General features: G+C 40.4%; 1 protein-coding gene across 1 annotated transcript; it reads left to right on the forward strand.

Moving 5' to 3' along the window:
* Positions 1 to 15386: 15386 nt before the first annotated feature.
* Positions 15387 to 16071, forward strand: LOC118904337 (WASH complex subunit 3-like). Its single transcript, XM_036870276.1, has one exon. It carries the CDS (start codon positions 15387 to 15389, stop codon positions 15963 to 15965), a length of 579 nt encoding a protein of 192 aa, XP_036726171.1. The 3' UTR covers positions 15966 to 16071.
* Positions 16072 to 16859: the final 788 nt, after the last annotated feature.

Below are 16859 nucleotides of genomic sequence, written 5' to 3' on the forward strand. Positions count from 1 at the left end.
ATAGAGATATTGGAAGTAATGAGATTAATAATGAGACATTAATGAAGTAATGACCCATCTCCTGCCAGTTGAGTTAGCACCTGCCTGTGTGTAAATAAGTAATGAATTACAGGAATAACATTACCTGAGACTTATAGAATATCTCCCAACTGTTTGAAAAAGCTGTCTCTCCCTGAGGATCAGTCAGAGGGAGATATTTTTAAATTATCTTGAATTACAAAGATTACCATTTAGTAGTGAAAAATCATTTCCTACTGGACTCTCAAAAGGACTTAATTATACTTAGAGAATAATTTGCTCCAGCTTTAAAAATAAACTTGGATATTGCCTAAGTCCCTTTCTAAAAACCCCTATGGGAATATGGTACCTAATATAAATGAAATCAGTGTCTACACAATTCCCAGAGTAGCAGTGTAGCCTCACCCCAGTCTGTAAAATTAGTATTATAATCTTACCTCTTGGGGTTTTGGTGAAGGCTGAGTGATGATAATCAGCAACTGGTTACATACCAGGGTGTTCCCAGCACTTCGTATATATTAACTTACTATCCTTACAAGCACCCTATTAGGTGGGTACTATTGTTATCTTTATAGATCAGGATGCTGAGGCACAGAGAGGTTAGGTAACTGGCCTATGTCACACTGTCAGTAAGGGATAGATCTCAGATTTTAACTGAGACTGTCTAACTGCCGAATTCATGCTCTGGGAAAGAAGAAGAAGGTTCAATTGGGACAGAAGCAAAGGGTGTGTGATAAAATCCCATGGGGGGTAAAAGCAGCCAGACACAGCAGGGGAAAACAGTTAGGTTATGACTAATTGATGATGCTAGGTGCTAGGAGTATTAAAAAAGTGGAAAGAGAGCAGGAATAGTATTCTCAACATTAGGAAAGGGCCAGTGGCCTCTGTGTCCCACCAGTACCGCGAGAACCCCTGCCCACTGGCTGGCCATGCCCTGGGTAGGGAGTCTGGGGCTGGCAAGACCTCAGAAGGGAATGGCTCTAGGGGGGCACCAGGGAGGCTGTACCCTGGACCTCTGGCCACAGCAATGATTCCTCTGCCCTGAAACATGGCAGGGAAACAGAAAGTCTCTGCCTTCAACCATTAAGAGAGCGCTACATTTGGAGTTGGTTTGTCCTAAATTACAGAGCTGACTTGACTTCATTGGTGTTTGAAGGAGACCAATGAATAGCACTACCTTCCTACCCGCCTCCCCAGTTCATAAGCAAGGAAAAGATGGACTCACATGAGAAAGAAGTAGATCTAAGTACAGATTTGTTGCTGTTGGTGGTGGTGGTAAAAGTCAGTTGAAGAAAGTAGCCTGATCTGCAGCCGCTTCTGGGTCTCATAAGTATTCTGCCCAAATGTAGACCTTCATGCATGTCACCCAAGCAAGAATTTGTATTCATGGAATTACTACTTTACCCTCTTCCTGGAACAGAGAAAGAAAGATGAACTTCTGAACCTGATTCTTGAAGGAAGTCCTGGGGTCAACTCTTACATCCCTACTATCTGGTAGTAGGAACAGAGCGTAAAACACTCATTTCATCCCAAGTGCACGTTGATCCAGAACCAGAAGAAAAAAGAGAGTCAAGAATCGTGCTGTTCGGTACTCTTGACCACCTAGAGGGGTGAGATAGGGAGGGTGGGAGGGGGATGCAAGAGGGAGGGGATATGGGGACATATGTATACATATAGCTGATTTTCTCTGTTACAGGGCAGAAACTAACACAACATTGTAAAGCAATTATACTCCAATAAAGATGTTAAAAAAAGAATCATGCTGCTCTGTTCCTTCTCCCAACATTTGTTGAGTGCTTTCTGTGTGCTGGCCAACTTTCTCAATGCTTTCATGAGTTAATTCATTGAATCCTTGTAGTGGCTGAATGTATTATTATTACCAGCTCCATTCTTACAGCTGAAGAAACTAAGGTGCAGAGAGATTACCTACTTTGCTGGCAAGTGATGAACTTGAACATTGAACTCTGTCTGGCTCCAGAGCCCTCACACTTACCCATTCCCCAAAAGTGCTTCAGAAATGTTACCTGTTTCTTGGGGAGGAGGGAGAAAGGCTGGATGTGTTACTTCATTACTGTTGCTAATACAAACATGAGGATGGGAGATTAAAGTTCCCATTTTCATCCCCGATCGTGGGGCCAAAAAATATCAAGTCACCTCTCTGATTCTCAGTTTCTTCACATGTGAAGCAAAGAGGTTGGGTGTAACAGGGTGCTACGTTTGTGACATGTGTGCAGCTACTCTCTTTCCTCTTGCTGTGAAACACCATTGCTGATCAATCACAGCCAAGGTCTGGGGGGCCTGAAACTTGTACAACTGGGGGTACTCCTTTAAGCAAAAGAATACAAAATCACAAATAGGAATATTGTGTATGAAAGGGAATATATGCACAGAATGAGAAAAGGGGAATTTAGGACTCAAATTATGTTTCATATAGGGTATGCTCAGCTTCTCTGGATGTTCTTTCTCTCAGAGCTTACTTGGTCCTTTTCCTGCAGATATACTAGACTTTAGACACCAGTTATCGTCCAGTCAGTTAGCATCTATCTTGTACCTACTTATTAGACGAGCTGGGTCCCCGCTGAGCCTCCACCTGTCATGCACTAGAGTTCAAGACAAACTCTTTGGTTTAAGGAGTAGCCTTTGTTGGAGAAAGGAGAAACTTACACAGGTCAATATCAGCAAGAGAAGAGAAGGCCTGAGTCCCCATTCTCTCATTATTCCACAGAAGTCCACACGAGATCAGGGTATTCCACTTCATTCTCTCCTGTGGTGGTGGTGGGGGGGGGGAGTGGGTTGGAAGTCACAGGTTTCTTGGTACTAGATGGCCTCAATCTGGGGACCAGCCCTTCAGAAGGAGTTTTCTGGCAGTACCAGGTGCCCAGCCCCTGGAGACCTTGGAGCCTATGCGATGTTGCAACCTTCCCCATAAGGGAAAGGGAGCCCCTGGTTCCATGGGAAGCTGAGCTTGAGTGCAGCCCCTCCTTATAGAAGACAGGGGCACCTCTGATGTGATCCCAGCTAGCCCGTTGTCCACTTAATCTGGAGGGAATACACACGATCACCTCCAGACATTTTTGCTCATTGCACCACACATTTGGTTCACATTAACTGATGATTTTAAATGGTTTGCTATACAATCTAGCATTTACTGAGCACTTAATACATGCTAATCAAAAAGACTATACCTATATAATCCCACTAACTCTGTGGGATAGGTACTATTAAATGTACTATTATGATCTCCATTTTGTAGAGAAAGAAATGGAGGCCTAGAGCAGTCGTGTAATGCATCATCACGCTTAGCGCAAGGCAGATGTAGGAATTTTTTTTTTTTTTCAGATGTAGGAATTTGACTCTGATACCAAAGGCAGTGTCCTAAAACCTTTTCCCATAATGACTCCCAGCATGGAAAGGAGGAAAAACCAGGGCTTGGAAAATCAAACTCAGCCTCAGTTCTGGGACTCACTCTGGCAGCCTTGTTGTTCAGTCACTTCCAGCCTTAGAGCTGGCTGTAGAGCTAGCTCCAGATCTGAGGGCATGAAGGGTCCCTCCTCCTGGGGTTGAAGAATCCATCAGAGGAGATAAATTTCTAAGTGGAAGCACCATAAAAATGTTAATGAATCAGAGTTTGTGTCTTTTGCATTTTTGGATCTTTGGTGTCTGTTGGGTACTCAATGATGGATGTTAAATGAATGATTGAAATGAGAATTCCTATTGGGTCAAGACCTAGAACTTTAACATGGGTTAGAAAACAAAAGGCTTAAAGAAACAGATAAAGTGGACTCAATAACATCCTATTTTAGTTCACATGTCTTTGATAATAAGCCACTGAGGTGAACACATACAAAACACACACACACACACACACATATCACACTACATACACCATACACTGCAAATGATTCTTGAAGCTGCGTGTGACTAAATTACGTGGCAAAGCTTTCAATGAGATTCAAAAGCTTCCTTTTAAATTGTTGCTGACATCATGCTATCAGATTCATTTTTTTAAATTGATGTGTCTTGGGTGTATCTTGGAGGTAAAAATGAAGAACTATATTTCTTCCTTTCTCACCTTTCTAGTGTAACTTTCAGGTACAAATATAAATTGAAGTGTTGCTGTTGTTAAAATGACACACTTTTTCACATGGGCTAAGATTAGAGAGTTTCAGAAGAGAAATTTGTAAGCCCATGGTCCAGCCCAGGAGAAGGAAGAAATCATTCAGTTTCCCTGAGTTTACTACCTACCATGTGCTGTGGATGAGTCAGAGAGACGTTATAAAGATGTTCTTGTCTTAATGTATTTTCAATGTCATAGAAGAGGCAGGGCCTAAATATAGGCACGTTTACTAAGGGTGCATTTAGTGCCTAAGAATTAAGACTCATGACTAGTATTATAGCTAATAGAGGCTTAAACAGTAAAATAATGTAATTGACTACATACCAAGATTTTTGGGGGTTAGTAGTCTTAGGATTGATTGAGTGATTTAACCATTTCAGGGATAGGAATTTCTGAGATAGTCCTGGTTTTTTCCTCAGGATCATGAGATACCTGCTACACGTTTAGAATCTGCACATGGCTGTGTCCAAAGGCAATGAATGGGGTATCCAGTGAGAGAGATCTCCTTGAAGACTTCTCTCTTTGATCATACAAAAGAACTTTAGCCCTCCCAACAAGCATACTCTTATATTGCATTGGCCAGATCTGGACAAGCTTACTTGCAAGGGAGTCTGGAAATAGAAGTATCTGAGTTTTTCAGGATCTGTAATAGGCAACAAAGCAGTAAGGGAGTTGGAAATTGGCTATGGAAAAGCCAACCCAAAGTCAGAAACAGTGATTAAATGCCAAATAACTGGCATAGACTTAGCTTTCCAAAAGAATTTTCGGCAGTGATGGAAATGCTCTATGTCTGTGCTGTCCAATATGGTGGCCACTAGTCACTGTGGTTACTGAGCGCTAGAAATGTGGCCAGTGTGAATGAGAAACTGAATTTTAGTTTTATATAAATTTAAATAGGCACATGAGGCTAGCAGCTACCCTACTGGACAGGGTAGAATTATAAACAGTGTCTTCTTGGAGGTGAGAGGCAACAGAGACATAACTATGGGCCGGGATAATCTGGTAGCCTTCATGGAGGCTGAGGAACTTGACATGGATTCGAAGAATAGTTGGGGTCTGGAAGTTTTCTAAGAGGGTGGACTTGCCCTGAGACAAGGAGGCAGAAAATAATAAGACATCTTTGGGAGATGCTAAGCAGATCAGTTAGGCGGAAATGTGTTTTTTGGAGAGGACTGGCCAGAAAACTGAAAAGCAGGTTTAAGTCAGATGGCGGGAATTTTTGGACTGTGTGCAATGGGAAACTTACGATATTGAGAGAAGAGTGAAATAAGAAGTGGTTTCCTAAGTGGGAAACCATTAGCTTTGTGATGGTAAAAAAATATTAACGTGGTGATGGTAAGAACGATGGATAGAAGGCAGAAGATTCAATTACAATGGTGTTTTCCAAAATTTTCATTTTATGGCACATATGAAAAAAGATGAATGTATTGCTCACTGTGGCAATTACACAATACAGTTCCTGGTCGGGAGTGACTGGTCCAGAGACTCCAGCTGCCCTAGGCATTCACCCCAAGATCTTCAAATGATGATCACCCTATCCTTCATACCTTATAACCTTTTCATAGCATGGTAGTGAGTACCAGCACACAGCTGGAATCCCCTAAGTTAGTAGACCGCCTTAACAAAATAAGTAGTGGCAGTGTATATGAAAAAGAAAGGAAAGAATGTGAGATATTTTACAGAAAAAAGTGGAAAAGAATTAGATGTAGTTAGGATAGATTTTGGAGTCAACAGTAACTCCTAAATTTTGAGAATGGTGATACCAGAAGTAAAAATTGCAATGTGAGTTTGTTTTGAAGGCACATGGTGATTTCAGTTGAAGATATGGAGGTGAAAAATGGACCCCTATGGTGGACCGTCTCTTTGGTGGTCCCTAGTGATCTATGGCTCTAGTAGTCATGCTCTTGTATAGTTCCCTCCCACACTGACTCTGTGCTTGGCCATGTGACTTATTTGGCTGATGAGACATTAACATAGTGCAGGAAGAGGCTTCATGAGTGTCTGTGCATTGAGTCTTGTCCTCTTGGAACCAGCCACCATGATATAAGGAAGCTCAGGCTAAACCACAGAATGTTGAGAGGACTTGGGCAGAGAGATATAGGGCTATTGAGAATACATCTTGCATGTTCCAGCCTCAGCCAAACTACTAGCTGAGTGTAGGCAGGGAGGTAACTGCAGCAGAAGAACTACTCAGCTGAGCTCAGTCAATCTGAAAATTGATGAGAAATAATAAATCATTGTTATTTTAAGCCAGTACACTTTGGGTTTTTGTTAGGCAGCAATAAATAATAAAAACAATATCCAAATGAAAATGTTCAACAGGTCCTTGGTGATATGGGCATGGAACTCAGGCAAGAGGTCTGGGATGTAGATGTAATTTTGCAAAGTATGCATGCTTCTGTCATAGCAGTTATATTGTAATTAAATTGACTGCTTATCTCCCTTGCTAGACTGTGAGCTCTTTGAAGACAGGGACTGGGTCTTTTGTGTTCACAGCAGATGCTCAAGAGATCTGGGCTGAATAATAGAATAGTGAAGTGTAGTGGAAAGGGAGTGGACTCCGAAGTCAGATTGACCAGTCTTGAACTCCAACTCTCCCAATTGCTATCTGTGTGACCTTTAGTAAGTCACTGATCCTTACTGTAAGATGTAAGTAATGCCAGCTACCTCTCAGAGCCATTGAGAGGAGCAAATATACAGAAGACACTCAACAAACAGTAGCTGGTACTAGTAAGGATAAAGTGAGCATTGAAATGTGAGAACAAATGAAATAAATAAAGGAGTAGGTATAGAAAGAGAAGAGCTCTGAGCCTGGAGAAGACAAGTAAGGACTAGAAGAAAGAAAATGATTCACAGAGAGATAGAAAGCAGGAATGAGAAGATAAGAGAAGAAGAACCAGACCAGTTGGAATGACAGGAAAAGAACAAAGGTAGGGTGCATTTTAATGGCCATAAAAGGGCAAGTCAACCCTACTACACTGAATAGTTATAGTTTATGGAGTATATTTTTATGTTTTTATTAAAACTCAGACACTGCTCCTTGACTGTCACTAGTGAAATCTCTGAAGAAAAAGATTAGGCTGTCTTGAATGATCTGTGTCTTTACTAAAAGCAGTGGATAAGACAGAATTCTGAGGTATGCCCACTGAATGCCTGGTGGTTGATAAGAAAGCTTAAACTTTCTGTGGTTGGGTTTTCAGCGTCTAGTAGAATCATTGGGAGGAAGGAATTTGTTGAGAATAAAGAAATGGTACAAGAAAGGAGAGTGCTATCCACATTAGGCCTCTTGGGAGAGATTAAACCTTAGAGATCTAATTCTCTGAAGTCATTTCTCTCTGGAGAGACAAACAACATAAAGACTGAAAAGACACAGTTCTTTGAAACATTGTAAAACATCCAATAAAATCAACAACTGCAAGAACAAAATCATCAGTTATGCAAATATCTCTCATTCCATTGCCGTGGAGTTGGCAAGAAATTAGGCCAGACTCTCAATGATATCAGATTCTGTGAGTAAGAACTCTAAAGTTTACATATGTGAGTTTTGCTGCCCAAGTCCATTCTTTTTTTTTTTTTTTTAATCAGATAACAGCGTGGGGATTTTGTTTTGGAGGAGCATCTTTCTCCCACTCTTAGTTCATATCTTTTTTTTTTTAATAATGTAATTTGTTTGGTTTCTTTTTAAAAATATATTTATTTATTTATTTTCGGCTGCATCAGGCCTTAGTTGCAGCACGTGGGATCTTTCGTTGAGGTGCGCAGGCTTCTCTCTTGTTGTGGCGCATGGACTTAGTTGCCCTGCAGCATGTGGGATCTTAGTTCCCCGACCAAGGATCAAACTGGCATCCCCTGCATTGCAGGATGGATTCTTAACCACTGGACCACCGGGGAAGTCCCTTAGTTCATATCTTTGAATGGCGTTGCTTTCACCTCCCCTTTACCCTCTGCTGCAGGAGTAGATGTGTGACAAAGACCCAATCAGCAGAATATCACATTCATGCAACCATGTGATATATTCAAAGATGGATATTTACCCTAAGCCAAGCCAATCTGGTTCAATCTAAGCTAATTCTGATGTTTTGCTTGAGCACCTGAAAAAGAGATATGCTCCTTTTCGACTGACCATAAACTTGGGATGATGTAAGCCTGGAGCTGCCAGATACCATCCTTGGAAGAGAAGTTGTCTGACAGTGTGGTCAACAAGGTAGAAAACAGCATGGAGGAATGGAGAGGGATCTCTCCCCAGTGACATCGCCTAAACCTCTGGATGCAACTATATCTGAGCTTTTTGTTATGTATAAGCTAACAAATAGCCTTTACTGTTGAAGCCAGTGTGAATTGGATTTTTATTATTTGCATTTGAAAGAATCCTGACTAATAAAACACCAAGAAAATGTGAATGCATTAGTGTATGGAGATGGAAGAGTACCAGACATAGATGTTTCAACATAATTCTCAAGTAGTTCTGTTATATTGGGCCCACTAACCACTCCATTTTAAAGATGAGAACTCTGATGCTAAGAGAGACGAATAAGTTTGTCCAGTGCCAAAGAAGGGGAAAAAAAGTCATTTAAATTGGATGACAAAGGAACAGTCAACAAATTACTACAGGATGGCCAAATCCAGCCCACCACTCGTTTTTGTATGTTACACAAGTTAGGAATGGTTTTTATATTTTAAATGGTAGAAAAGAAATTAAAAGATGACCATGATTTCATGATACGTGAAAATTATATGAAGTTGCTACTTTGGAAGACAGTTTGGTAGTTTTTTGTAAGAGTACACATGCCCTTGCCATATGATCCAGCAATCATGCTCCTTGGTATTTACCCAAAGGAGATGAAAACTTATTTCTACTTGAAAACCTGCACACAGCTGTTTACAGCAGCTTTATTCATAATTGCCAAAACTTGGAAGCAACCAAGATGTCTTTCAGTAGGTGAATGGAAAAATAATAACTGTGTACATCCAGACAATGGAATATCATTCAACACTAAAAAGAAAAACGAGCTTATAAGCCATGTAAAGACATGGAGGAAACTTAAATGCATATTACTAAGTGAAAGAAGCCAATCTGAAAATGCTGCATACTCTATGATTCCAACTCTGTGACATTCTGGAAAACGCAAAATTATGGAGACAATAAAAAGATCAGTGGTTGCCGGGGTGGAGTGTGTGTGTGGAGGGGTGGCGGCTGAGATGAATAGCCAGAGCACAGAGGATTTTTAGGGAAAATCCTTTATATAAGATTGTAATGATGTATAATCATTATACGTGTAATGCATTTGTCCAAGAGTGAACCCTAAAAAAAAAAGAGTGAACCCTAAGGTAAACTACGGAGTTTGGGTGATTATGATGTATCAGTGCAGGTTCACCCTTGGTGAAAAATGGACCATTCTGGTGGGGGATGTTGATAATGGGGGAGGAAGCTCTGCATGTGTGGGAAAAGGGGGTATGTGGGAAGTCTGTGTACCCTCCTCTCAATTTTGCTCTGAAAAATTGTCTTTAAAGCAATTATATAAAGTTCAAATTTCAGTGTCCATAAATAAAGTTTTATTGGCACACAGCCATACCCATTCATTTATGTATTGTCTATTGCTGTTTTCACATGTCAACGACAGAGTTGAGTCGATTACACAGAGACTATATGATCTGCAAAGCTTATATTATTTACTCCTTTGTCCTTTATGGAAAAAGCTTACTGTCCTTTGTGGTGGAGGATATACACATGAAGAAATCTTTGTTCCTATGGCAGGATATCTGCATGTGCACATATTGTATGTTGTATATGTGAATACAAGTGCACATATGTTTATGCATACATGTATTTTGGAGAATAAGAATAGAAAGAAAACAAATCAGCTCTTTTTCCACTTGGGGATGGCCCATTGCTTGGAAGTGATGCCATAGGAATAATTTCCTTCAGATGGAACAATAATTTTGGAATATTTTTAGCAGCAGAATCCCTTTCTCAAAAGAAATTTCTGGTAATCTCCCAGAATATGTAGTAGTTGAAAGCAGGGCTTTTGTATGTGTGTGTCTCCATCCTTGTCTGCTAATCACTGCCCTTGGCCTCACTTCCATTCTCCCCCAGCCACTGCCACCCCTACCAGTTCCAACCGTAGGCCCCGGACACTGCCTTGATACCTGAAGACAGTTTGAATCGCTTAGTTTGAAAAGCACAGAGAGATTTTTGCCCTCGGCCAGTGATTTTCAAACCTGTCTGCTTGTCAGAAAGAAAGGATATTACATTTAAATGTGAATTCCTCATTTGCTGCCACACACCTCAATTCTCTATCAGAAACTCTGGGATGCGGCCCCTAAATCTGTATGCTTAACAAGCTCTATAGGTGATTCTCCTAAATTGCTAGGATTAGAGTTCCTGTTGCAGGTAATTACAAATTATCTCAGTGCTCTTCATCTCTTTCTTTCTCTTTTCAATAAAATATGGGCGTACCTGTTAAAATTCAAACTCTACAGAAGAAAGTTTCCCTCTGGCTCGTGACCCAAAGTCCACCAATTGCCTCTCCATTGGAGTTCAGAGGTGCTAATTTTGGGTACATCCTTCCAGAGATAGCATATACAAGTATTTGTGCCCATCTACCCTTTTCTTTTTTATATCAAAACTAGAAAACCATACACACTTGCTATTTTTCACTTAACAATATTATATTTGAGATCATATGTGACATCTGAAATACAGAATTATCTAATTAGTTTTATTGTGTGCATAGTATTATTATTCCTGCACACTACTTCTTCACAGTATTATATCCTATTGAAGGATGGTTGGGCTACTAATCAATAATATGATGTGTATGTACGTGTGTGTGTGTCTCACACACACACATGCACACACACACTTGGAGTTACATGTTTGCTGACATAACGTAAATCTAAGGGGTGCATTTCAGAGAGCTTTACATTAATTTCTTATGATAGTGATAAGAATTTAAACGAAACATTCTCTTTAAATATCTTGTTTTTTTCAAGTTTACTTGTTTGGGTTTGAAGTGGCAATCAGGCATAGGAGAAAAGAAGTGCCTGAAAATTGTATTTTTTAAAAATCTATCTAATAAGAGTTCTACTTTTTTAATTTAAAAAGTTACCAACTATCTTCTATGGGCAGCCACTATGCTTACGTTTTTATCTAATTTACCTTATTGAAACTTCTGTGAAGTGGATGTTCTTTTCTTGGTCTTACAGGTGAGGAAGCTGAGTCTCTGAGGAGTGGCGCAAGCCACTTCTGTTCCCATGTGTTATAAAGTAGCAAGATGAGATTTGGAACTTGGTCTTCCATTTTTAGAAATCCAAGTTCCTTTCACAAGACACGGTACTTGAGCCTTAAAAACTAATCTAGTGAGATGCTATCTAATGATTTCAGGTTTAGATTTTTAAAACCCTCCAGTGACGAGTAGGAGTAATATCCCACAAACTTCTCTTCTTACCAATGCACCACTGAGGTACAAAGAGGAGGGACAAAACCCCGTTTCTTCCAACATGTGAGCAGAGAGATGGGAGATTTATTATATAAGAGGGCTATGAACAGAAATAATAGAAAATAGTCATCCTAACTGAATTCAATATCTGCTTATTATCTAAGTCTTTCTAAATTTCTCTCCTTGACAGTACCAATTAGCTACACCTCAGGAGGAGATTTATAATCTGAGAAGCCTGAAACCCTGGTAATTAGGAAACTCCTCATTATCACTCATCTTTTGAACAGTGCAGACTGGCAGGCAATTGTCAGCTTTAAATTGGTCAAGCCGTAAATTGGCCAAGGATTCCTGAAGCCTCTCCCTCATGTCGGGAGGAGAAGAAAAAAAAGCTGCAGAGTTTGGGGCCCCTTTCTTGAACTCTCTGAAATGGGATTCAAGCCACATAAGGGGGTCATCTTACTAGCTGAGGCTAAACATCTACTCTGACCTCTGACATCCATGGTTTTTTAATTGGTAGTCTCCATATAACAGCCTAGATTTTCCAGTTTACATCACTTGTGTCCTGTCTTAACACTTAACAAATCACTCAACATATTGTAACTGTGAAGCAGGAAAGGCAGCCACACTCTTAATTAATAATAATGGCAGTTAATATTTATTGAATTTTTTTTTCACTAAGCACTGTTTGAAGATCTTTCACATGAATTTCCTCACCCAACTTAAGCAACACCTCTGTGAGGTGGGTTCTCTTAACTATTCCATTTTGCAGGTGAGAAAGCTGAAGCACAAGAAATGAAATAACTGTCTCAAGGACTCATTGTTTAGAAGTTACAGAGCTGGAATTTGAACCCAGCTTACTGACTGACTTCACAATCATAGGCTGTAAATATTAGGTTCTAGTACATGGAAAAACAAATTCTGTAATTACAAATCTCCCCAATGGAGCAATTTTCCGTTTGCAGGAGATGGACACTTGCCATTATTTTGGGGCTAAATGTCCCTTGGTTAGGGGAAAGCAATGATTATACAAATGTGACAGAAGATCCTTGCTGGAGGAACTGTGGCTTGAGGAGTTTAAATGCTCTGCAGGGGAACACATAAGACTATTTTAGTCAATGAAAATCTTCATCTCTGCAGACTATGATTCCTACGATGTCTATATATTATTGCTTGGTTTTGGAGTGGAGTGTGTGTAAGTGTGTGTGTGTGTGTGTGTATTTAAACAGTTGTATGCTGGAGAAAGAGAGCCAAGAAAATAAAATAGCAGGAGGGATGTGTAGACCTGCTTATCAAAATGAACCAGAGGAATTCCTTGGTCATCTATGCTTTCCCTAAACTCTTGATGTCTGACAGCACTTCTGTGGAAGCCCTGAGATCACTCTTGGGAAAAACATGGCCCTGTTGAAAGCCTTAGAGCTATGGAGAGAATGGTAATTCCCACCACAAGTCATCCTGGAAAGAGGCCAGTCCTGACCCAAAAATAAGGGCTTCATTGGAAAGCCTAAGACTTCAGGGGTAAAAGGAGACCTCCTTCATCTGTTTGGTTTTCATAGACACAGGCAGAAGAGGTGTACTCAAGGTGTCCCAGAGAGGAGATGTGAGCTGTTCCCTGAAACATGGGGCAAAATTTGGATTAATTACACACCCAACTGATGCCTCTTGAAATGAATTGGACCTATGGACTCTGAGAGAAGACAAATTTAACGACTAATTTAAAATTTCCCTGTGTGGTAATGAACTTCAATTGGTCTGAGGTCTTTGGTAAAGTCTTGCTGAACATTATAGCCTGATCTCAGCCTCCCATTGAGTTGAGTAGATTCTCTTTGATTACACTTGAAGTGAGGTGATTGGAAGAGGAACAGCAGCAGACTGAGTAAAGAAAGTCTGTAACTGATGTTTCCTGGTTCAGAATGTCAGATAGACCACCTGTGTTAATGTATTCCCCCTCCCAAAATTCCACAAAATGACACCGAAGCGATAAGTAAGTTATTAATCCATATAGTAGATGGTATTGGTGCCCTATTCATATCTCTCAGATTCATCATGCTATTAGATGACCACAACAAGCATATTGGAAAAGAAAGTTGAAGAAACATGTTGGGATGAAAAGATCAAGAGACAGTCAATAGAAAAAGAAAGATGAGGATTAGAAGGTCAGTTCTACAGAAGCAAAATATGACTCATAGGGAAAAAAAAGAAGATAACAAGAAAAAGGAAGAGAGGAAACTGTCAAATAATAAACACAAGAAAATTTTCCCAAAATTGAAGGACTTAGGTGTTCAGACTGACTAAGTCCAGCAAGAGCTCAACACAATTATTAAAATAAGACCCATATTATAGTGGATAATGTTGTGTGCCACCCAGATTTCCCTACAGGACTGAAGCACTCATTTCCACATGACCCAGCTTTGTTGATAGTTGACAGTTCTCAGATGATTCCCTCTTGGGCGTTTAACACTGTCTCAAGGGCGTTGCCTCATGCAGGATCAGTCCCTTCTTGGAAATGGCTCAAATCCCTGACTAGTCAACAGGGGAAGGGCGCATAAAGGCTCAGCCTACCTGCCTAAGGTGGGACAGCTTTGAAGTGCTATTCCTCCTCACAGAGCTCTCCCTCTCTATGAGGAGGAAGCGTTGGCTGGCAGAACTCTCCATAGAACTGGCTGAAGTCTCTGTGGCAGTTCAGCTTCTGCCTCTGCCCAATCCTGCCATCCCTCTCCCTCACAGCGTTGTTTTCAAGAGCAGTCCCCAGTAAGCTTCCTGCACATCAATCTCTGTCTCTGGACCCAAGCTGAGACCATACCAAGCCATACTGTGGTAACATTTCATAACTCAAAGGAAAAAAAGATGATCCTAAAATCTTCCAGGGAGGAAAAACAGTAGATCAACTATAACAGAACTGGAAGCAAAATGACATTAGTTTTCTCAACACAACAGCAGTATTGAAATCTTAAAAAGCACCTTTTAAACATTTTCATCCTAGATTTAGATTTACTCCTAGACTCTAGATTTTATCCTAGGAATATATACCTATCAAAATAAGTGCAAGGATGGCATAAAGAAATTTTCATGTGCACAAGCACTCAGTACATCAGTATCTCAGTCTTTCTTTGGAAAAGACTGGAGTGAAATGATGCAAGGAGGAATAGAAGCAAACTGAGTATTGATAGTAGACCAAAACAAAGGGGTAAACCAAGAAAGAGGGAGATACGAGGTGTAGGAAAATATGGGATGTTATCCTGAAGATTGGCAAAGGGCCAGCCCTAGGAATGCTGTCTTTCAGCAAGCTAAGAGAAAAATCAGCCCAGGTAGGACGAGGAGGACAGAGGGCTCCTGGAGGGAGGGCTCTAGGAACCAAGAAAATTAATACTCATTATTAATAAAGTATTAACTCCAGCAGAAATATGTGTTTGGACACAAAAGGAAGCATAATTCTAGTGAATTGAATAGTATTTGCAAAATCATAAAAATGTAAACATGGACTATTGATTTAGTAAAACATGACTATGTTGGAGTGTTATGGAGAAAAAGAAAAATGGTGGGACATGGCGATGGGCTAAGTCCTTATGCAGCATGTAGAGAAGTCAGTGGATACCTTAGTGTATGCAAAATTCTAGAATTAAGGAAGTAAATACTGGGGGAGGTAGCTAGAAGAGTTAAGGAGGCATTGCTTCTGGGGGACAGAAATGAAGGTCAGTGCAAGGAATAACTTTTAAAATTATAAACCTTTAAGGACTGCCTATGTTAGACTTTTAAGGTTATGTGCATGTGTTCACTAAATACAAAATTTATGGGGTCCCCCGCCCGCTGAGGAGATGGATGAGGATGGGCTTCCTCTCATGGGGTCAGGCAGAGACCTGACTAAGGTGCCAGCTATTCAACAGAAAAGAATGATGGCATTTCTAAACCAATTTGTGGTGCACACTGTATGGTTCCTCAACCACTTCTCTACAGTTTGTGAGGAGAAACTGGCAGACCTTTCTCTTCGTATCCAACAAATTGAAACAACTCTCAATATTTTAGATGCAAAGTTGACATCTATCCCAGGGCTAGATGATGTCACATTTGAAGTATCTCCTATAAGTGTCACTAGGATCACAAATGAAACACATTGTGAAACCACTTCAGAGCAGTCACAGCAGTTTACAAGACTCTGGACACAGGAAAGTGAAGTAACACCAGAAAATATCTTAACTGTAGTCAAGGATCCAAGAAATGCCAGATATCTCGAAATGGTTCAAGTGGGTGTTCCAGTGACAGCAATAAGAAACAAAATGATATTGGAAGGACTAGACCCAGGTTTTCTTGAGAGGCCAGATGCTCCAGTGCCTGATGGTGAAGGTGAAAAAAATACACAAGAAAGTTCAGATAGCAAATCTTCTTTTAGTGACTAAGCTTAATTTTGATAACAATTACATATACATGTGTTGGTGCACATTTACATTCTATAAGAAAGAGAGCCTGAGCTTTAACTCTTAGTCATAAAAACATCAAATGGCTACATATGCACCACCAAGCTTCCTCTATGTTAAAAAAATAAATAAAGCATTTATAATAATAAAAAATTTTTAAAGTTATTTAATAAAAAATTTAGAAGTGGTAGAAAATGGCCTGCTCCATCGTGATAGTGGCAAGTGGGGAGTGCAAAGATGCAGAGCTGGATGACTGATGGAGATGGCATGCATCAACCAGCACAGACTCATGGAACATGCAAGCATTCCCTGCGAGTTGCTAGAAAACCTTGACAAAGGAATCCTGGTAAAAGATTGAACTTCCTAAAATCAAACCATCATGATACACCACTTTCACACTTAGGTTCTGCAGGCGGGTCTGAAACATAATGACGAGTGCCTGGCATCCGTGAGCGCTTGTGCTGATGGCTGATTGCTAACTCAGCACTGCTCTATTCCATACATAGGTATGATCAATTAGCAATGTCTGTCATGGGCACAGAAAGGAGGAGTGGCAGCACATTTGCCTAAACCCTGTAGCTTCAGAATCCTTCTCAACACAGGGCTCTAAGAGCCGTACCCCTGGGGCAGTGGGACAACTCTGAAGGGCTGTTCCAGTTTCAGAATTCCTCATAGGATTGATATCCCTGTACACAATTTGCCATTCCTAGTATAAAAGTCCAGCTTCAATATGTTAGTTTGGGTCCTTTCAGAAACAAATGCTAACACAGGATTAAATGTACAAAATTGATGAGGGGAAATGGCTGTGAGAGAAAATGGAGAGGCTGGGTGACCCTCTCCCCGACCTCATTGCAAATCTGTTCCCAGTGAAAAAGA

This window comes from Balaenoptera musculus, chromosome 11 (genome assembly GCF_009873245.2).
Source record: "Balaenoptera musculus isolate JJ_BM4_2016_0621 chromosome 11, mBalMus1.pri.v3, whole genome shotgun sequence".
Taxonomy (NCBI): Eukaryota; Metazoa; Chordata; class Mammalia; order Artiodactyla; family Balaenopteridae; genus Balaenoptera; species Balaenoptera musculus.

Excerpts from the sequence above, each read along its gene's own strand:
- LOC118904337 (XM_036870276.1), top strand. The coding sequence starts at position 15,387 with ATGGATGAGGATGGGCTTCCTCTCATGGGGTCAGGCAGAGACCTGACT.